Here is a 23904-nt window from a genome sequence, read left to right on the forward strand (position 1 = left end):
TTTATGATATTGAGGTATGTACCCTCGATCCCTATACTCTGAAGAGTTTTGATCAAGAAAGGATGCTGTACTTTGTCAAAAGCTTTTTCTGCATCTATTGAGAGGATCATATGATTCTTGTTCTTTCTTTTGTTAATGTATTGTATCACGTTGATTGATTTGCGGATGTTGAACCAACCTTGCAGCCCAGGGATAAATCTATGGGAAGTTACTATTAAAGAGTCCATTGCACTGTAACAAAAAATGATGTAGAAACACAGGGGACCAACTAAAATCCATCCTTCAGAAATAAAAAAGACAATCATTTATATGCCCCCCAAAGTATAAGACACTTTACAATGTTGTCTTGATTAACTGCAATATATACAGCAGAGAAAGTCTCTTTAAATATATAATATTGACTTTATTTCATTAGAAGTTACATTTGCTTATCACTAGTTTCCAGGATTTTCTGACATTGAAAAGATACAAATGGAATTTATATGAGATAATCATCATCCTCATCCTCGTCCTCACCCTCATCATAAGAGCAATGGCCGCAAGCACTGAATCCTTACGTACTTACCACTTTACGTGGAGCTTCAATCTTCCGCATAGCCCTATGGGTAGGTACTGTTAATAATGGCTGCACAACGCCAGGGGGCGCCACTCATATATTGGTCTATATAAATGGTGCCTCTCAGAGTCGTGTAGTGCACAGGCTCCAAGGCCATTTGTGGCGGTCTTGGCTTTTATTATTCTCACATTAGAGACGAGAAAACTGAGGGTCATAAGGAGAGAGGAGAAACAAAACGAAAGAAAATGAAATCCATACCAGAGGCTTTCTTTGCTTTAGGAGTAGGATTAAAATTAATTCATTTTGAAAAGACAACGCTTGTGCGGCTAATAAGTATGAGAGCAATGAAATTAAGCTTGGCAAGAGTCTATAATCCCTGCCTATTCCTGGGCCTCTGCCCTTAAATGAATGGCAAAACCGTCTACTAACCAGCAACCAGGCAGAGTTAGGGCCCCTCTTCTGCGTTCCTCTAGCTCTCTATGGATTTCTCTCTGATCACATCAGTGCATTGTACTGTTACTCTTTAACATACTAGTTCTCTCCCTGGAATCTGGGTTCCTTATGAGTAAACTGTCCCGCGTTTGTATCTCTAGAAACAAGTGCATGATAGACATTCTATTGGTTTTTGGAGAATTAACGAAAGGGACATTAGTTTTCATATACAACTGAATGCTAGATTTTTACAATTGGTTTTCTATCCATCACATTTGAGAATGAAAACCTCAACACATTTCAGCAATCAAGCTGAAAGGAAATGGAGGAAAATGTTATCGGACACTCAAAGGCAGCTTTCTAAAAGAATTTCCTTATTGTGAAATCCCAGGAGTTGAACTATGGATGGTATTTGGCAAAAAAAAATCACGTCTTGTATGAAGACAATTTTTTTAAAGATTTTATTTGAGAGTGAGCAAGAGAGAGAGGGGGCACGAGCAGGGGGAGGGGGAGAGGGAGAGGAAGAGAGGGAAGCAGACTCCCCCCTGAGCATGGAGCCCAACGCGGGGCTTGATCCCAGGACCCTGGGATCATGACCTGAGCCAAAGGCAGATGCTTAACTGACTGAGCCACCCAGGTGCCCTCATATGAAGACAGTTCTAACAGTAAAAAAAATAATATGTTCTCTTCTAGAGTTTCAATTGTTCATTTCCTCAAGTTTGGGCTAATTCGAGCTCTTAGATTATTTAATGTTGAAGAAAAAAAAATATTTATTTACAGTTTAGAGTCACCTACTTCCAAAAGTGTTTCAGGCAACTTGAAGAAATAATTAGTGTATTTAAAATATTTCAAGTGCTATTTTGCTGCTAGGGTGTCCTTTTTCTGGTTCCTTTGTTCTTATCTTGGACAAAATACTTTCCACTGGTTTGTTGATTTTTTGTAATGAAGTAAAGAACTTCAGGGATGAGGACAATACACACCAAAAACACAACAAAACAAAACCATGCATCCCTGACACCTCTTCTAAGATACCTGGCAGATGGTGAAACAGAGGGAGTGAGTCATTCTCAGAAATTTGGTGGATCGGATACAGAGAGGAGACTCTGGAAACTTAAAAGAATAGGACAGCTTTAAGCTTTGAGATCTTAGATGAAAAACAAAGCTAGAATATCACTGTCTACTCAGGAATCTATTATATGCAGTGTCTGAGGCAAGACAGCGGCGATGTTTAGTGTCAAAAATGTCATTTCCCACTGCTCATGATTAAACAAAAGTGCAATCTCATGTCTCAGAGATTGACAAGTCGTACCTCCAAGTGTCTACTATTATACGCACACTGTTACTGTCTATCTACTGAGGAACATGAATTAAAAGTCAAATTTGTCACTTGTGATGGATAATAATAATGCAGAGAGGTTGGTTTGTTTTTATCTCACCTTGCAAAGGTGCCCGTGGTGAGAGATCACAAAATGCTAGCAGGTGCGTGGCTGAACTCAGGATATTTTATGAAGTCAGGAAGGTCAGAATTCACTGGTTCCAACACATGTTACGAAGAGGAAAGGAAAACTTCCTTAGAATATGTGCTTAGGAGCTTCCAGAGTTCTCTGCTCAAGGAAAATATTTAAGTCTCGACATTGTGTTGGAAGGCCGGGGCGTGAAGATGGGGGAACCATAAAGATTCTGGTCTTTAGTCATAACCCTTAGAACGTTTGCAACAAAACATACAACCTTAAGGTTTTCCTAAGGCATACGGAAATCGGAGACTTTGGAAGACCCAAGGATTCTGTTTTGTTTGAGTCACCGCAGTAACTCATTGAATAAGAGTGTGGAAGAGGAGACCTGCTGACTATCATTTCTTACTCATTTTCCTAATTTCTATCCAGAGGCCATCCAGGCTGTTACAAAGCTGGCTCAAAATGAGTTATAATAATGAGAATTTTGTGAACTGTTTTCAGATGGCATTCACCGACAACTCAAAATAGCACGTGCTGGTTGATTACAAATATGCCAAAGTACAGCTAGAAAAGAATATTCTCAGGAACAAAATCAATGCACAGACTCAAGGGTTATATATGTAACTAACAGTCTTGCTCTTCATCTAGATTAGGGAAACAATCTAGCATATCTATTGAGAAGAAAATTTGTCTCCTGAAATCCCTTACTAATTATATTGTGCTTGTGTAAGAGAATAACCTTGTTCTTAACACAGTACAAGCTGATTTAGGGTAAAGGACCATGATACCTTCATTGTACCCTCGATGGTTGATTCTACATAGTCATAGATCAGGTACTCATTATACTTTTCTTGCTAATTTTCCTTAAGTTTGAAACATTTAAAAATAAAAAAGTTTTTAAAAATGCAATTTCTCCCATCTTTCATTTCTCAGCTGTATAATCTGGTTCAAGTTCCTTGCTGTTTTGAAATTTCAACGTTCTTTATAAAATGAGAATAATACTGGTGATGACCTCAACAAATTCAATGAAATAATCCATAACTCAAAAGAAGCTAGTAATAATTTACTACAAATCTGAAAAAGTATTTTCTACTTATGCTTGATTTTGCATTTTGGTTTGGGCCGATTAGAAATAGCTTAGTACCTACAGGATATCCACTATGATAATAAAATATGCTGATATGATCTTTATTAAATGACCATCAGTGCTTAATGATATTCCCATTTTGTAAATGCAAACCTTCTAAAGCAGCCTATTATTAAAGTGCTCTGTTTAATTATAAAACAAGTATATACATCCAAGGAATTTACCTGAAGTTACACTTTCTTTAGAAACAGTGTGGAATTTTGAGCAGTTTCTCAAAAAACAGAAGACAAAAATACAGGAAACAAATGTTTCCTTCAGTTTTTCTAAAGGCAGTCAAAATGTTAATCATTATTTTTTTCATCTAGAGACAATGAAGTCACTTGCTGTTATCAATGTGTCATGGTGGTAGGAGAAATATTTTATCAACGGAGAAAATAAATATCAACACCTCCTCTTGAGTAAGTGGATACCAGCTTTATAATTAGGACCAATGCTGTTTTTCACACAATGGACTATGTTTCTGATCCTGAGAGCTATAATTACCCTAACAACTCCAATGTCTAACTTTAATTCTACTTAGAAATATTTTGACAAACTGACAATAGTTAAATATGTTACAACAGTGAATATGATAGGTTGCTTTTGCCTTTGTAATGCTGAATGTATTACTCTGTGAAGACATTCTGTGGGGCAGGCACCTCTACCATATTTCTTAGCATAGGAAAAGGAGATTAAACATATTCACAGCCCCAAAAGGAAGCTAGTAATAGAACGGGCTAGGGGAGGACTGGAGCTGACCACACAGCCTTCTAATCTGTGCCCTTTCGAGAGCTACACGTTCAGAAAATAAAATCCATTCACTGTGGAGATAGAGGACATTCAAAATCCAAGCCAATCCTCATAATTTATTCTCCAGTGAGACTAGGTACTACTGTTCTCTTGACTCTCAAAAGAGGTGGGAATAGTACATCTCAGGCTAAGAGTGTTTAAAGCCCAAACTTCAAGCTTTTGACTGAGTTATATGGGACAGCCCCACTGAATCCTGTTTATGAAATTCTAATTTCAAAGAAACTGGGGGATCACACATGTTTGGACTGGATATTTCTGAGAATAAAAGGGGATAAACTAGGACTGTGTGGGTAAAACAGGACATAAATATTTGATAAACTATTGCCTTGCTGATGCAAAATGGAAGGAAGCATTCTCTTCAGAAATGTTTATTACTAGAGGACCAACCATTCCTTTATGACCAGAACTAGCATGGTGCAGCTCATATATAGGGAGTTTTATGATTCTCAGAAGAGCAACTTGGGTAAATACCTAATGAGAAGGGTACCATTCTGGGAAGCCATCAGCACTGGGTACTTAAGACAAAGTTGTTAAAATATCACTGTGTTTATTCAAAGATCAGTAAGCCCAGAAAGTCTACTATAAGGTAAAAGTCTTAATAGCTTATTTCTAAGACTTCACACATGAGTGAACATTTCATTTCACATATTTGATGAAAATTAATCAAGGCACTGTCTTACAAGTAAAACAAATAAGAGTATGGGATCCTACATATCACATTTTGATTAATACCAAAGAAGGATCAGTGCCCAAAATGAAAATGTAAAAGGCATCATTTCTATAAGAACTGCTTCTGGGGTTAATGCATTTAATATCTAGTAACTAATTTTATGGGAAAAAAATTAAAGGCCACATAGTATATCTTCTCCATAATCAACAGGATGGCATACTGAAAAGCTTCAGGGTTTTCAAGAAAGACCATGAAATTTGGAGTCAGTACTACTTGGGTTCAAACTCTACTTCAATCACTTAGTAGGTGAGTGACATGGAAAATTACTTGTAGCAGTTATGGTCGGATATCCACCCAAAGTCTCTTCTTCCCTTCCTCCTTCTCAACAGAAACCTAAATTTGTACAGGTACACAATAATTCCCCTTGAAGCCTATTATCCCAGGGGTAGGATTAATTGTAAAAGTTGGCTCCATATTCCCTTTGCCAATGATTGGTTTAGGAATGTTCATGTGACCAATGTGAACCAATGAGAAAGAATGAAAGATTTGATGGCGCTTTGGGGAAAGCTCTTTCTCCTTCTTCTGGGATAGCATCAAGAAGTGGCTCTCTCCTCTTCTCTGGATATGTACCGATGCACATTTATGAGGCCTGCATGTGCTGCTTTTGTTCAACAACAAGTCTTAGGATGAAGTCAACACACCGAGTAAAACCTAACTATGACTCTTGCAGGGAAATGAAGTCAGAACAAAAGTTCTTAGGATGCCCTGTTTGGGACTTCTAGATCTGTGGCCAAGAATTCTACACAATTTAAGCCAGTTTGATGGAGATTTCTGATATTTCAGCTGAAAGTACTTTGACCCTCCTGAGTCATTTTCTCATCTAAGAAAATCAAATTGACCACTACATTGCAATCTTTCAAGAATTCATGATAATATACATAAAGTATTATGCATAGTCCTTGGTGCAAAGGAACTTTCAATAAATGGTATCAGGTTTGCTGGTTGCCTGGCACACTGAGTACTTGCTATTAACTTGGCTCAAAATGATCTTTGGCAAATCTTTAACAGATTTCTGATTGCTCACATTTCCATATCAGATGAGACTGGTGATATTAGTCTCCAAAGAATACTCTGTAATAGCTGAAGCAAGGATTTCAAATCTCTTTGAGGTCTTCAAAAGGCAAGGGATACGATAATGTGTTGGTATTTTATTGAATATCACACACACACACACACAAAACACCTTAAAACAAATAAAATAGTATCAGGCTAAGAAAAGAAATTAATCTATCCCATTAAATGCTCATTTCAAAAGAACTCAGGAGAATACAACATATTAGAAACTTCCAAAATTAATTAAAATTTAGAGTGAATATAGTAAGATATATAAAAATGTATTGTGCAAGCTTGAATCATCGTTCCTTAATTTAGAAAAGTTAAAATTTGGAACTTACCAAGAGGACTAAGGCAACTAAAGAAATGAAAACCCAAAGTGATGTGGATGTAATTCTAAAATTTAAACATTTTAGATAACATTATTTTCCTACACAAAGCAACACACACAACGATAACACTAAAGAGAGAATAAAATATTGATGAAGCACACCAGCTTTAGGCATACAACCTGAATTTGAAACCTGATTTTGACACTTGTATGCTATATAACCTTGGGCAAGTTTTTTAGCCTCTCTTAGCTGGTTTTCTCATATATAAAAATAGAGATAATTAAATTTACCCCTTAGACTTAGGTTTAAATAAGATAAAATAATGTAAGCCAAGTTCTTGTACAGGTGCCAAGTGTATAGCAAACACTTAATAAAATATTTTTACTATGTTCTTATAACAAAATGAGTCCCATGGGATCCCACTGACTTCTGGTAGTCTATCATAGAACCTGGGGTTAAAACAAAACAAAACAAAACAAAACAAAAAAAACAGGCCAAATTTCAGATGGGCAAAGGAAATTTCTAGAAGATATTTCCAGCAACCCCAAAAAAAGATAGGTGACAAACACTACAAAAATCAAATCATAGGGGAATTTCTCCTTCTGGATAAGGTAGAGTAGCAGGGACTAGGTTTTACCTCCTGCCCAAAACAACTAAAAACTAACAGACAAAATACATGAAACAGTGGTTTGCAGACATTGGACATTAGGCAACTCAAGAAGGTAATCCTTGAGAAAAAGGACCCAGGCTAGTGGAGTCCCACAGTTGCCCTAGCTTACTGCTTAGATGGTTGCTAGGCCACAGCACAGGAGCAGAAGCTCAAGCAGAGTCCCGTGGTCTCTCCGAGTAGACATTATAGAATTAGTCAGGGATGCCCATGTAGATCCAGAGTGGAGAGGGCCATCTAGAGAGAAATCTCCTCTAGCCTTCAGCTGAGTATTGACCAGCACATGTGAGGAAAATGCCTAAATCTGGGAAAAGAATCACCCAGATGAAACAACTCCTCAAAGTTAAAAAGGATAGAAAAATTCACATTCTTCCCAGATAGAAAAGAAAATCTTGGGGCTCTCAGTAGGACACTCATAAGGGTATTGTCTCAGTGTGAGAAAAAATTTACCCTAGAATAAGCACTGCTATGGTTTTAAATAACACAGACTAAAAGTAATGAAAAGGAATGAACTGTTTATAAGTCACTTAATTTCACCCAGAACAAATCTTCACATATTTTTAGGAACACCAAAATATTCAACAGCCACCAAAGTAAAATTCACAGTATCTGGCATTCAATAAAAAACTCTCAGACTTTCAAAGAAGCAGGAAAATACAACTCATATTGAGGAGAAAAATCTATCAGTGGTAACAGATCCAGGAATTACACAGATGATAGAATTAATAAAAAAGGACACTGAAAGGGTAACAAGTCTATTCCATATGTTCAAGAAGGTAGAGGAGTGAACAAGCATGTTAAATGCAGACATGGAAGATATAAAAAGGCACAAATTGAACATCTACAATGTTTGAAATGAAAAACATATTGGATGGGATTGACACCAGATTAGACACTGGAAAAGAAAATATTAGTCAAGTTGAAGATACAGGGATAGGAACTATCCAAAATGAAAGACAAAAAAAAAAAAAAAAAAGGAAGAATGAACAGATGACAGAGAGTCTGTGAGCTAAAGAACAAATTTCAAGAAGTTTCATGTATATTAACAGGTGTCCCTAAAAAGGGAGAAGGAAAAGGGACAGAAAGAGTATGTGGAAATAACATCTTTTCTCCATATGTAAGCAATGTATCTTTATAATATATCACTCGCATTTTTCTGATTAAAAGAAGAATGCTCTTAGAAGACTGATGACCCAGTAAGAGAAGATGGGTAAAAGAACTATTCCTGTTCATCCATCTTCAGGAAAGGAATTGTGAGTTTCACTATGGAGTCAGCCTTCTGAAGTCATATGCAAATAGGAAACCTTGAAATTACCCAGGAGAGTTAAAAATCAAAAATAAAGTAAGAAATAATCTTATTAGGTCAAGTGCTTCAGATACTTCATGTGACTCTCTGAAATTCCTTCAGTGTTTACTGGCATAACAATATATTTTCATGTCCTGTTACAAAAATAAAATGTTTTGAATGTCATAACTATACTACACATTGCATCTTAACAGTACTTCTAAGGTAGCTATTTAGGATGTGAGCAGATCTGTTATCTCTAAGATTTTCCAATTTTCCCAAAGCTTCCTGAAATTCATGGAATGATTTAGGGTGCACGACATGATGTAGTATTGAACTGGTACATTTTTTTGTAAGAAGAAACCTAGCCTCAAACAAGTCTGATTTATGGCTTAATTCAGTATTCTATACACAGAAAGTCCTCCCCCACCCCCCAAAAAAAAAAGTCCTTGGCTGATTACCTGGCTGAGAGCCCACATATTTACATGCAAAAGGAAATCTTCTTTCCTGAGAGTCATGATCTATTTGCCTTTCCTTTTTGTTAGGAGAAAAAAATCAGAGACTTCAAGGACTATTATACTGTGTAATGTTAAACTCTATGTGATTGTTCATAGACTCCTTTCCAGGGATGACACAGCAGCAAGTACTATGTGCTTACATGAACACTTTTGCCTAACCCTCAGATTTAGATGAAAATTCTTTTAGAATTTTGCTATTTGGTTACATTGCCCAGGGATGCTGAACAACAAGTAAAAAATAGAATCAAGCAAACTAGTATTTCCCCTAGAAACTGGTGATATGTGGTACTATGAGCTGGAGTCCCCATTAAAGTTTCATACTGTCTAGCAGCAGTACTCAGACTTTCTATTTTCAATGCCCATGGATGTACTTCAAGTTTAAGAGCAGAAGATCAAATCCAATCCATCAACATTTAAGCAATGCTCATTATGCCCACAGATTGTTGAGTCACAGTCAGACTTGGTGGATAATCTATAAATCTATACAATGGAGTTCATAGTTTTTCTTTTTGTTTTGATCTTAGTGTGAAACTTGTAATAATTTACCATTATAGAACAAAAAGAACTGTGGCTCATGATTTATAACTCACATAGCTGATATGTTATATTATCAAAATGTACGTTCTGTTGTATTTGAGAAGGTTTAAAAAATTCTCCTTTGGAACAAAACATTATTGACACATCATTAATGGGACATGGGCAAGGTCATCCTCTGCCAAAGAGGAAATGTTAGGATATGAAATGAGGCCTCCCACAGATTTCACAACAGTCATGGATCAAGTCGGGAAAGAGACACAAAGAAAGCACATGTTCTTTTCGACCAAAGCCTTTGGTTCACAGGTGACCCTAGCTGGGAATGCTGCAACATTTCAACATGCTTTTAGGATGGCAGTACAAGTGTTGAGCAGAAAACCAACTTTAGTTATGTCTCTTGTAGAAAGGCCTACCATTTTCTCCACTTTTTTTTTTTCTACTGAACTTTTAGTGGAACATGGGTATCATTAGGACACTGCTTCTTGATCTCACAGTGTCAGGAGAGGTTATTGAGAGGACATGACAGCCGGTTGATCCATGAGCTGGACCCTAGCAACTGGAGGCTCCTTTTCCCTCCCCGGTCCCTGGCATGTGCATTCTATTTGCCTTCCCTGATCCCAGAAGCTGCCCCAAGGACATAGCCTTGAGACAGCAATGTGGTGTTGAGACCATCTGGACAATATACATATCTGAACCTAGTTAAGGCCTCTCCATAAACTTTAAAGTTTACCAGACAAATGTGGAGATCTACTAGTCTTGCAGCCACCCAAGATGATCCCATACGCAAGGTCCCCTGCTTATTAAAATTACCATCTACCAAATCTGGAGTGGCCTTCCTCTTTCTTTGGTCTCTCGCTGTGTTCGGTGTATAGGGACTAGTTTTAGATTACACCTGGGAAGCCCCCAAGAAGTTTGTGAACTTCTGAAATTTGTATCGGTGACATTAAAGATTCTATTTTGATATTCTAGAGAAAATCTCCGAAGTTAAAAGAGGAAGTTATATGGGAAAAAACTTAAGTTCTGTGTTAATCATATGTAATTTTTATTAAACCATAGTATAAAATCTCCATATTGTATATTTAATGATTGATTTCAATATATTCTATTACTTTTACTCCTTAATCATCTATTTCCAATATCATCAAAAAGAAAAGTTTAAGGTTCTACTCCCCAAAAAACATTTTAAGAGAAGCATTTTGCTATCTATAAAATATTAGAATGTTCTATTTTTAATAATCACCGTTAGTAACATGATAGACATTACTTATACTGCTAGCAGAGTTTTAGAAACAAATTAAATCCATTAGAAGCAATAGAAAAGAACCACTTACTCATTTGCACAGAAAGAAAGATAAGTAAATTAGACTTCATGTAACTAAAAGCATGCTCCTTTTGAAAAATATTTATATATGAACTTTTAAGCAATTTATGGAGCTAATAGGTTTCATCTGCTATAGAAGAATAAAATGTGAACAAAGAATGGCATAAAAAAAAATGTCAACAACAATGAAAGGAACGAGGTACTTTGCCAAAATAAGTGACTGACAGCAGAATGGTCTTAAAAGGGAACATTGAGTAAAACAATCATCTGGCTAAGGTAAGAATTCAGAATTTTATTTGTAATTAATTCAGCATGCTGACAAGTCGGCTCCACCCCAATTTCTGCCCTCCTCATGATGGTACAAAGACAAACAGGCAAAGTAGAAATGTAGTCACTTAGTTAAGTCATCAAAGAACTTATTCAGTAGATGAAGGGATGACCTACATTAACAGGTATCATCATAATGAAGGGAGTGGTGTGAAAATGGTAATAATCAATACAACTTAAGCTTTATTTGATACTGATGTTTAAATTATTTGTCCTATTTCTCATGTAAATATATACCTTTCTTTATGAGAATTAAGTTTTGGTGTATTTTAATCTTTACCGTTTTCCTGTGAAGTCTATCAGGTCACAATGACTCCCGTTTCAGAGGTGGGCCCAAGCCACCATCCTCATGTGCTACAACCTCTCTTCAAGTGATAGTTCTTGGGGCAAAGACCATGATTTACCTTCAAATATCCTCATTTTGGTGAATCAGAATCAAGGGGACTGCTTTTTCCCCCATCATATTTCCTCTACCTAGAATCTTCTTCATTTATTAAAACCTTACTCACTTTCTAGGTTTTATTCGGCCATTACCTCTTCTCCGAAACAGAGTCCACTGAAATAGACTGAATTACTCCTGCCTCTGTTCCTCATAGTACTTTCTTCATAGCTGTCATAACAACAGTTGGTCATATGCATGTCCGTTTCCTCCTATAGGACTTGGTCACCTTTAGGTCCCTCTCACAGAGCTTGCTACAGGGGCTGGCATGAAATAGCTGTTGGATAATTTGTTTATAAAATAAACTGAATATATGACTCCACAGACACCAGGTAAGAAAAACTGGCTATTGTAACTCTTCATGCTCTTAAAACAGTTCCTGTGAGTGGGAGTGGAAAAGGCTTCAGAGGAAGGCAAGAAATTAATATAAATTATGAAGAGTGATTTAAAAATGTAAATAAAGGAGGAAAACAATTGGCCGAAATCCAGCCGGACACATCATTGCAGCTAATGACCCTAGTGAAGGTAATCAGAAGCAGGCACATTACTACCCAAAGAGGAGGATTTCATTCCTGAATCATCAAGGGTTTGCTGTAATTTCTTAGATGCACTCTTTAGGACAGGAAGGAGGATGAGAAGGATATTATTAATAGAGAGGCCTGCTTGAGAAAGAACCCCAGTGAAAACTGGCAATTCAGCAGTTCTCTCCAGGAAGGGTCTTCAAAACAGCATGCCTTTTATTATCACTCTGCTGAGAGTGGAACCGGTAGTTCTAGAGAGCAACAAGGAAATATTCATGGAGTCCCTACCTCACGCCAATCCTTTGCCAAGAGTTTTCATAGATTATTAGATAGAGTTAGATATCATGGTCCCCATTTTACAGGGAGGGAAACTGAAGATCAGGACAACTGCATGAGCTGCTGGGTTGCAAGCTTAGTGGGGAGCTTTGCTCAAACCAAGTTTTGGGGCTCTTCCTATTAGCCCTACACCCAATGCTTTTAGCATTGGGAAACACCGTTACTCACCTATGGCACTCTATTAAAACTATTACCATTTAAAGCACTATGCTTAGGCTATTTCACATTTGCTAAATTGTAATTTGAGGATTCCTTTCAAGTGAAGTTGGAGAATTCGTCTATATTCCTTAGGCATCTCATGAAAACCACGTTTAGGTAAGTTATTGTCATAGTAGTGATGGCTGACAGGTGTGTCTTTAACCGTTCTAGAGAAGGGCCAAAATCCATACAGCTTCACGTGCTCACACAGTTCAACTGCCACACTTGTGATCATCAAGCCAGAGGACAGGCGAAACTCCGTCACACCTTCAGTTCTCCAGAAAAGGGCAAGATTTCTCAGGTACTTGGGATGGAAAAATAGAACCTTCTGTCTTGCTTGAGACTCCTTTAGGGTGTCGTACACTTTGAAAGAGGCAATCGTGTTGGCCCTGAAAGAAAATGCTGGCAGAAGAAGGAACGCGTCTCCATAGGTTGCAATGTCCTCCAGAAATGTTTCTTTCTTTTTCCTTAAGTTCCCATATCTGACAAATTAAAAAAAAAACAAAAAACAAAACAAACAAACAAAAAAACCACATCATCATCATTATAATCAAAGTAGCAGTTTGGGTTACATAAGGCTGAATTTACCACTGGCTGGACCATTGAACTATTTATATCACTGTTGTGTATAAGAGATAGGCAGTGGACTCAAGAGTTCAAGTACAAGTAAGCCTCCTATAAATATCAAAGGCTAGGTCTTCATCGATCTTTCATGGTGTCCCAAGGCTTTCATTTATATTTTCTTACTGGGCTATATCCTTACTGGACACCTATTTCTTAGATTATTTTATCTTCCAACTCAGTAAACTTTTTCTCTAAGGTAGCTTTTTGATACAGAAATACCTTCCAATTTAATAATGACTGACTTTTTCTCAAACATAGGACACTCTTTATTTTTTTTTTAATTTTATTTATTTATTTGACAGAGAGAGACACAGCGAGAGCAGGAACACAAGCAGGGGGAGTGGGAGAGGGAGAAGCAGACTCCCCGCTGAGCAGGGAGCCCGATGTGGGACTCTATCCCAGAACTCTGGGATCATGACCTGAACCAAAGGCAGCCGCTTAACGACTGAGCCAGCCAGGCAACCCCTCAAACATAGGACACTCTTAAAATGTCTACACATTAAAAAAATTCACTGAGCTGTAGACTGGTGATCTGTGTATCTTTTTGTATATGTGATCACAAAATAAAAGTTTCCTATAAAGAACCTAAAATATCTATATTCACACACACACACACACACACACACACACACATTTTAAATTTCCCTTATGTATCGTGATAGTTCTGTGTGTTTGATTTAAATAATACCTTAGTAAATATAATAGTATGCATGATTGTGTCTAGAAAGTAAATTTTTGGGATGCAGGTACAATATTTCACATGATCTTAAGAGATACTAGAACTATATGAGTATATCGTGTATTTTATTAGTAATGATTATTAGTCAATTTTGATGAAAACAATGGAGTAAAACTATGGATGGGATTTTTATTAACCAGGAACATTTTGTAGTGGCTACACTGTGAAAAATGAAATATGGGAATTATTTTTTGTTAATAAACTATCCATAGTAAAAACTTTTTTTTTCTTTTTTTGGCCAAGTTCTCCTAAGACTCATTCTCTGAAGTTTCTAAATAAACTGTTCTATCAAGAAACTGCTCCCAAGATAAAAGAGTAATGCTAAAATTCTGAAAGAAAATTCTCAAAAGTAACTTCACTATTGTTAAAAAAGATGAAGAAATAAATGAGTTCTCACTTGATTAGTAATGTTCAGCTTATGACATTAGAAGTACAATTGGTTGGTATGCCTGGCTAGCTCAGTGGTAGAGCGTACAACTCTTGATTTCAGAGCTGTAAGTTCGAGCCCCACACTGGGTGTAGAGATTACTTTAAAAAATAAAGAATGAGGTCTTTAAAATAAAATAAAATGGTTTTCTTTAAAAAAAAAAATGAGAGGTCATACCTCTTATAACCTACAACCTTGAGAGAAAGTAAAAAATTATGAATATATTCTTCTATCTTTTCCCCAAATGCCTTTCTAGTTGTGTTGCAAGTCATTCCAGCAACAAGATAGTGTTCAAACTAAGAAACATGTTAAATAATAAAACAAATGTTCTCAAACAGTTATGTAAGTGGGAGGTACTTACTTTAGTTTTATGATACTGGGATTTACAGTCACAACATTGGTTTTACTGCCAACATCTTTACTAACGTTTCCTGTGACTGGGGGGAGGTTACACCTGAAATTTGAAGAAAAAAGTATTTTCAAAATGCAACTTATAAAAAAAAGCACATACATGTACACATATAATTACTGTTATTTTATCGAAGAAAATCATGGTTGTTAAGGAGTTCTAAATTGATCTGATTTCCATTTAAAACTTCAATGAGTACTGAGCCCTTAATTGGCACTTCAACATTGCATGAAATATACAAATTTGATAAATGCTTTCAATATTAAGACCCTAAGCATATCAAAATGAGAAATGATAATTACCTTGCCTAGCTTCTGAAGAGTTCATAATCCTTTTATTAAAATTATTATTTCTATTGATTATATTCCCACAGTGGTATGATCATCAATTTACAGATTTAAAAAAAAATGAGGCATTGCAACTAAGGTTACAGAGTCTGCCAGAAGCAAAGACCAAAAAAAAAAAAAAAAACACCTGAAATTTTCTGATTCCCATACGGATAGTTTTTCTAGCAAATTATGTTGTTAATAAATAAAACCCTAATGTTCCTATAATGATGTTTTCATATAAATGTTCTCTTCCTCTTTTGAGTACTAATTTGTTTTTAGTACTCAAAACAAATTAAGAATTGTAATTTTGAGTAATTATATTCCTTTCACAAAAAAGGGAAAGTTGGTTATGACTCCCTAAATATTGTTTACAGAATTTCAAGTAGGCCATTGCTTTAAAGCTATACATACAAAGGGAGCTTCTCTGGGTGTGTCCTAAGGAAAGCTGTTTCAAGGTAATGTGTTCTGCAGGGACTGAAGTTGAAACAGCATTCCACACTCTATGAAACATAAAATCAAACGGACCATGTACATCTCTCATTGATAAAAAAGACATGTCAGAAAATAATTAAATACGTCACCTTGCAAAAAATAAATATCAATTACAGACAATACAGAAATGCCTGCATTAATGGACATCCTGTGATAACAAATCTACCTTCTAGTACAGTCCCAAATTCTTTTTAAAATTAAAGGTGAAGGGACAAATGAAGGGGGGGAAATCGGAGTGGGAGACGAACCATGAGAGACTGTGGACGCTGAGAAACAAACTGAGGGTTCTAGAGAGGAGGTGGTGGGGGGATGGGTTAGCCTGGTGATGGGTATTAAAGAGGGCACGTATTGAATGGAGCACTGGGTGTTATACGCAAACAATGAATCATGGAATACTATAAATAAATAAATAAATAAATAAATAAATAAATAAATAAATAATCAAAGTTGATTTCCAATAGAGTATCGTAGGAGACTCCAAGGGGAAATATGGAGTACTGGATACATACAAGAGTTGTGGTAGTTGGTAAAACCACTCGTCACCTCTTTTTGTGCCTTACCCACTTAACTAGTAGCTCCCAAACTTTTGAAATGAAAAACAAACAATAATAAGCAGTTTCCAGACTGTTATTATCAAACTCTGAACATGTGTATTCAAAGTAAGTACGGGCTTAACATTTAAATAAATTTTAATGACCATGCCCACATCTAAGCCCTCATTTGGCCTTTCAGTCTGGAAGGCTCACTTCACAGAGAACTGTCTCGGAAACATCCCCACATCCCTGGCAGCAAAGGTAGGATCTAGAAATATGCATACTTACTGTAGAGTTCAAAATTAAGTAGTTGCTGAGATGTTTGTTTTTCTTTTTTAAACTTCAGCTTTTTTAAAAAAAAAGATTTTATTTATTTGACAGAGAGAGAGATAGCGAGAGCAGGAACACAAGCAGGGGGAGTGGGAGAGAGAGAAGCAGGTTCCCCACGGAGCAGGGAGCCTGATGCGGGGCTCCATCCCAGGACCCTGGGATCATGACCTGAGCCGAAGGCATACGCTTAACGACTGAGCCACCCAGGCGCCCCTAAACCTCAACTTGTATTTCGTGTGTCTGCCATAAGGTAAAATGGATGGGTAGCCATAACACTCCCCACAGATGTTTTGAGAATTTTAAGTCTATAAGAAGTCTATTACAAGAACAATTATTTAGCTTCATTATGGCTTTTTCACAGTGAGTGCTTTAACTAAATGGCCAAATCATTCAGGTATTGGTCATTTTATCATGAATCATGAGGAGCACATTCAATGACCTGCTGGACTGTCAGGTCTACTGTTCTGTCGTTACCTGTAGCAATAAAAACTTTAAATGAGATTCAAGTAAAGCAGTGGGTGGGGGAGGGGAGCTACTGACTGAAAACCCTGCTTCCTTTTCAGTTGCTATAAAGGGCAGCATTAAATCAATAAGGATCAAAGGCTCTCCTCCGATGTATGAAATCAGTGCCCCTGAAATAGGAAGAAACAGATTTCGAACTTACTTTTTAAAAAGGTGCATTTCAATTGAAATCCATCCTCACAGGGATGAATCACCTTTCCATCATATTCTGAAAGCGCGGGAACTCTGCGGCTTGGCTTATTATTAGCACAGGCCCCCAGAGAAACAAACCCCTTTGGCTTCCATGTTTGCCAGCTAGCTGCTACTGAGATATAAACATTTTAAAAGACCAGAATTTAGAAGCTCCACAATTTCTTTTTTTAATTTCAAGCCTGAAAACTAAACAATGATGTTGCATGGCAATATACAAGGCTTAGGTCAGCATTTTCTCGAGTATTATCTGAGAACAAAAGTTCCTTGAAATGCTCTGTTAATGTATATATATATATTTTTTTTTTCTTTTTCTTTTTTCCAGGTGAACCTGAGAAATGTTGTTCTCCAGAGTCCTTCTGAAGGAGCCATGATATCAATACACTGAAGGCTCTGACAAGTCCTGCAGTGAAGACCCTCTTTCACCATGATTTCAAGCAGAGTTTCTGCAATGTGGCCATCACACAGTTTTATCCTTCTGGTATTAACATTCTGAGGAACTCGTGATCCATTTAACACTTCAGGAAAGGCTACCTAGATAATTTGTAGACTTAAGCAACACAGCTCAAAGGTCGAAATTTACATGGAGTATCTTTACAGCATCTCTTTAAAATATCCAACTGACCTTTGGTTTCAAGGAAACCAATCTGACAGGGCTTACCTAAAAACGAAGTCGGATTTGTCTATTTCAGCTCCACAAAGAGACTTATTCAGAATTCCCCCGTTTCCAACCACTGCACACTGATTGTAGGGGTACTCCATGAAAGGCTGAGACTAGCAGGAGGAAGTGAAAAACTATCACAAAATAGCTTTAGTTTCAGAACCACAAACATCACCAGCTTAATTTGAGCAGCTACATTTTTTATACATGCTAAGGAAAGAAAAACAGCAAGGAATAAAAGCAGAAGTAATGATGCCATAGCATGTTGATCCATTTATGACTTACAATAAAAAAATCCTGTAATCCTGCCTTTCATTTCTCTTGAGAAGAATATACAGTGTATCACATACCCTATCATGTAATAATCTAAAATATAATACATTTGTTTATAAAATGTAACTTAATGTATCTTACATCACATAATTAAGTACATAACATTAGACTGGCAAAATCCCACATTGGACCCTTCCAACAAACAGGAACGTTTTCAGCAAAATAGAGGAAATAAAGCAATTAGAAAGTATCATGAAATCCTCTATTCTTGGGCATAAAATGAATAGGTAATTTAGTGGAAGCTTCCTGTGCTTCTTAAATAGTTAGCCCTGCAGGCTCAGTGATGACACGAGATTTATGCCTGTCATCTCTGCAAATGACCAGCCACAGAGCTGCAGGGATGCCTACTAACTCCGTGCTGACATATTTCAAATGAATTTCCAAGGCCTGAATCTTTTATATTTCCTCCAAGGACCTGACTTGTCTACCCCCAAAAGATTTCCCCCTTTTCCCAAGTCCTTCCCAGTCTGAAACATAACTTCTCAATTCAATGGTGCACTTCTTTGCTGGTCTCTTTCCCTGATGTAATGACAGGAACCTGAGCAGCACCAAGAAGGTCCAGCTCAGACTCCACAGTGACATCGTCCTGAGTCACCTCTTTTGTCTTCAGAATTCAAGTGGAGGTCCTCAAGGGCAGAGAGTGTGTTTATGACTTTTAGCTTCCCCTCATCTTTCACCGTAGACCTTGCATGTTGTAATGTATGCAGTGGCGTTTCAATAAAGGCTTGCTAGCCCAAGGGCCTGCCCTGGAAAAAACCTCCAGTGTTGAGCTGGGACCCACTTGGACCAGGGTGTGGGAGCCAGCGGGTAAATATTCAGGAATTTTGTGAACTGTCGGGAAACCACTGGTAAATTTAAATCGGCCACCCCAGGGGTACGTAAAATTGGCCAACACTACAAATCAGGGCAGCCTACTGCCCAAAGCCAGTTTACCAGTACCAACGGCAACACCTCAGGGCCAGTGTGGTTCTGAGAAGCCCAAAGAACTGCTGAATCCCTATGACTGTTAGGTGCTCCATCTGGGAGATGCCAAACAAGCAGAGAGAACTCTGGTTCAGCACGTCTAGGTTTGTCTCTAACCATTAAGAATCATATTGTGCTTATTATACGAGAGACGCTGTTCCAAGTGCCTGACTTATTAACACATGTGATCCATATGAGCATTTTACAGACGGGAAATAAAAGCATGGGTTTAAGTAATGGCTAGCAAGTGTCAGAGCTGGGATTCAAACCCCTGAAGGAGGCCATGCTCTTATTCACTACAGTTACACAGCTTCTCACATTCAATGAATACAATGTTAATTATGTACCTTTTTCTCTTTGTATCTGCAATGCCTAGCAGAGGACCTGGCTCTGAAGTTAATGGTTCCCAAATACCTCAGGTGATTTCAAGTCTGCTGTACTTCTAGCTCAAGATGTCTTCAACCTGTGTTTACTAGATGGTGCCACGATAAATTCTGAATTTTACAGATTGGATAGAATGCAAATATACTCTTAATGGTACAGCAGAAAAGATGACTGAAGGAAACTTGTCTCCTATTAAAATAGCACTCAAAATAATGCATGTTTTCTCTGGTTTCTTGGTCAACTGGGAGGAAAAGCCCATATGCTTTGGGATCTCATGTTCAGTAAGAGTAACCTCTGAATTACAAACTCCAATGTTTCTTAAAATAAAGCTCCTAAGAAAGTGGAAAATTTGTGCTATGTTGAGCAAGGCCTGCTCATTACTCACTCTGGTGGAAAACCAACCTTGTTTTCTTTTCAAGTAACTTAGCAAAGTGTTTGGAGGAAATGACTTCACAACATTCATCAAAAATATCTATTGTGATCTGCTTGCTGCTTGCCCCACAGTTTTCTAGCAGAATAGAACAGGGGAATGCAGGAAGCAGGGCGGGAAGGAGGCCAGCTCCCTTAGATGTCTCCTCCAGAGAAACGGGAGTGTTGAAGCAACACAGAAAAGTGGCCTAGCTCTGCAACTGTTACTGAAGTCAGAATTACCTCCCCGCCCCCACCCCAATTTTGAAAAATTAGTGCAAATTTGGGAAATGGATGCTGTTGTTAATTGCGTATAAAATTATCAAACCTAGGTTATTCTTTTCAAGGTGCCAATTAGAAGCCAAAAAAATCTCGGCTGCTCCTCTGTTCTGATCAGTCTAAAGCAAGGAAAACACTAGAAAAAATTGCAAGGGTGAGAGTTGTTCATTGTGAAACTCTCCCAGGACTTCTTTGATTGGGAATATAAATATTCTGTACTTATTATCTTTTTGATTATTGGTAATTTCAATGTATCATGAGGGCATTTTTAGAATGCTTTATGAGTCATTTTACGTCCCCCTTTCCTTCCAGAAAATTTGTAATATTTTTTCTCTATCATTTTCTACTCATTTTGCAATCATTCTCAGCCAATTAGTCTTCCTTTGAATTATAACAGTAAAAGAAAAACCATAACAACTTACATGACCAATAAATTACTTAAAAGAAGTCAAAGGTCCAACAAAAGGGAATTAATTGCAAGAACTGAATAGTCTACAGTTGGTAAACTGCATATATAAGGTCATCCCATTTTTTACCATATTGACTTAGCTTAATTGCTTTTAATCAAATCATGAAAAGATGACTGAGAGTGTATGTTTATAAGCGATAGGCTGTTCTTCATGACAAAAATTCTCCCCAAGTTTAGATTTATATTAAAGAAGTTTCTTCTTGTAATGACACTGTATCATTACTCATTAGTTTATTTAATGAATATGTAATGAATGCATATATGCACTGGGGAATGTTCTGGAGCTTGGGATACATCAATAAACACACTGCACAGAAATCCCTGAACGTGAGGTTATGTTCACTGACCACAAATTCTTTTTTTTTTCTTTTTAAGATTTATGTATGTATTTTAGAGAGACAGAGCACGGGGGTGTGGTAGAGGGAGAGGGAGAGGGAGAGAGAATCTGAAGCAGACTCTGCACTGAGCCCCCGATGGGGGGCTCAATCTCATGACCCTGAGATCATGACCTGAGCTGAAACCAAGAGTCGGATGCTTAACCAACCGCACCACCCAGGTGCCCCCACGAATTCTTAACAAATTTACTTCCCAAAGATTAGCCACATAAACCCACAGCTCTTTGTGAAGGAATTGATTCAGTCACCAAAACTGACAACTGGAAGAATCTTATTCCAGGTGAAAAATGGTCCTCTTTCCAAGCCCCAGTAATTACTATGCAGAAAGCCCAAGTAGCTCATCTCATGCAAGGATGAGTCATGAAGACTCAAGGACTTGGAGAGCTTATCATGTAAGATATAAATACCATTCCCTGCAGAGCCACTTGCATTCAAAATTGTCTTTTTAAAAGGGACCACTACCACCATCTTTTACATCAAAACAACTATGGTATTTTAATTCTAAGTTCATTCCTCCATTAGTGTAAGTTACAATGTAACGTGGGAGAAAAGTCACCTGCAATGGCGACACAAATCAACCACAACAAGTCTTTACTCACCACTGGAAACATATTAAAAATGTTCTCTCTAATTAGGATTTCGTTTTTGCTTTCCACCTCATAACTCATGTTGGTTCCAGCTGGAGTGTTATTCTGAGAAACAATGAAGTTTTGAGCAGCATCACAACAGGAAGCAAGTTTTGCTCTGTGAAGGAGAAGAATAAAAGTGAACCACGGAACGAGATTAAGAAACCAGAAATAGAGGATACAGTGGAAAATGCAAGAGGATTTTTGCCATATTGACTTTCAGAAAGAAGAGAAATCGTTCACCAAGATGACATTTTTATCTCTTTCCACCCTAACTGGTCTGGATGATGGAATGATAACCCGGCAGGATCAAAAAGCGAAGAATGTGAAACATACTTACGCTCAGATAGAGACCTGCTCACCGACAGAAAACACTCATGAACATAATGGTTCACATTTAAAAATGTCCTCCTAATGATAATGTTGTAACATTTAAGAGAAAAATGACAGGATATACTGTAATTATTTTATAATAATTATAAAGTAGAGAAACTAAATTAAGAACAGTGTTACAAACTGTCACCAAAGCAACATGTAGTGATTTACTAGGAGACAAGTCTAATGAAAAGAAGAATCATTCAATACAGGGATTTGTTTCTAGCTTTACTGATATAATTCACGAACATAAATGATTTATATTTAAGGTGTTCAACTTCATGTTTTGCTAATATTTCTACATTGTGGAATAATCACCACCACAATCAAGCTAATTGACATATCCATTACCTCACATAATTATCATTGATTTCTTTTCTTTTTGTGTGTGTGTGTGGTGAGAACAGTTGATATTTACCCCTTTAGCAAATTTCAAGTATACAATATGGTATTGCTATCCACAGTCACGGCTGCTGTAAATTAACACGGGGAATTTCTGAGTGAAGCGAATTTAAAGTTGCCATTCCTTACAGAAAGAATATAATTTAGTATCAAGCTGTTTCAAAACTCTTACTGTGGAGTGAAACATTATTAATAGAATGTAGCCCCAGTTAGGTCCTCCCAGGGATCATCAGGGCTTGCCCCCAACCTCTGGCAGGTCAATCTAGATCCACTCAGAATTTATATTTTGTTTATATAATTTTCCAGGGATGCAGAATCCACAGCATCACTTGATAATTATTCCTGAGTTTAATCAACCTTGAGGTCAAGAGATCCTTCCATTTGTACAACTCAACTATCTCAACTTAAATCCATTTCCCTTGTTTGCTTTTCATAGAATCTCTCCATAAAAATACCTCATGTAATTGAAAATGGTAATAAACAAAGGGAACTTGAACCTTTTCAATCTGGAAGCATTTAGAGAAATTCCTCTTCTCTCAGATTTTCCTCCTAGGACCAGTTTTTCATTATTTTAGTCATCTTGTTCCTCTTTAAACCTTTACTTATTTCTCCATATTACTTAAAAATACCTATCAAACAGACTCTTTGCTGCAAGGGAGGTGGGTGGGGGGATGGGTTAAATGGGTGATGCGGATTAAGGAGGGCACTTGTGATGAGCACTGGGTGTTGTATCTAAGTGGTAAATCACAAAATTCTACTACTGAAACTAATACTACACTATACATTAACTAACTGGAATTTACATAAAAACTTAGAAAAAAAATATGTACCAAAGCTGGATCCAATCATAGCACAGAGGACAGTGAGTATTCAGTGAACAAGGCTGACATGGTCATTGCTGACATCCTAGATTCATAACTGGTCCTTCCCCATTTATTGGTTTTGGTCCTGAAGGGTATACTTTTGTACAAGTTCCCATTGAATTTTGTCCTTTTGACAAAAATAAAATGCTCTAATCTGTCAGGGTCATTTTGAATTATAGTCCAGTCTTTCCAAATTTCAATAATTCTCAGGGTATGAAAAGGCAATGCTGTGATGTTACTTGTACCCTAAAAATCAATATTTTCAATAATACTTATTAGTTAATTTATATCATTAAAATAGTACCTTCTTCTTAATTGAATTCTATCACCTGCTTATTATCCCTCTTTGGATTTCAGAACCTACCATGTCTTAAAGATAGTTCATGGAGGTTAACAAAAGGAAAAATTGAAAATGAAATGACGTGTATTCAAAAACATGATACTAAGTAGTTTTTTAATTATAAATTTAATCTCATAACAATTCAATGTGGCATATTTCAAATTCAGAAACCC

At 37.0% G+C, this 23904-nt stretch overlaps 1 protein-coding gene across 3 annotated transcripts in view; it reads right to left on the minus strand.

The window, feature by feature from the left end:
- Window positions 1-8994: 8994 nt before the first annotated feature.
- Window positions 8995-23904, minus strand: part of ST8SIA6 (ST8 alpha-N-acetyl-neuraminide alpha-2,8-sialyltransferase 6) — a 148195-nt gene continuing 133285 nt past the window's right edge. For all 3 annotated transcript variants that reach the window (XM_081820685.1, XM_081820682.1, XM_081820684.1), the window contains 4 exons: window positions 21725-21869; window positions 17895-18007; window positions 14791-14883; window positions 8995-13121 (listed from right to left, as the gene is read on the minus strand). In XM_081820685.1, the coding sequence (XP_081676811.1) occupies window positions 12653-13121; window positions 14791-14883; window positions 17895-18007; window positions 21725-21869 (820 nt within the window). In that variant the 3' untranslated portion in view covers window positions 8995-12652. The remainder of the gene's footprint in view (window positions 13122-14790; window positions 14884-17894; window positions 18008-21724; window positions 21870-23904) is intronic.

This window comes from Leptonychotes weddellii, chromosome 5, assembly GCF_054177405.1.
Source record: "Leptonychotes weddellii isolate Sample4059 chromosome 5, ASM5417740v2, whole genome shotgun sequence".
In the NCBI taxonomy this organism is placed as follows: domain Eukaryota; kingdom Metazoa; phylum Chordata; class Mammalia; order Carnivora; family Phocidae; genus Leptonychotes; species Leptonychotes weddellii.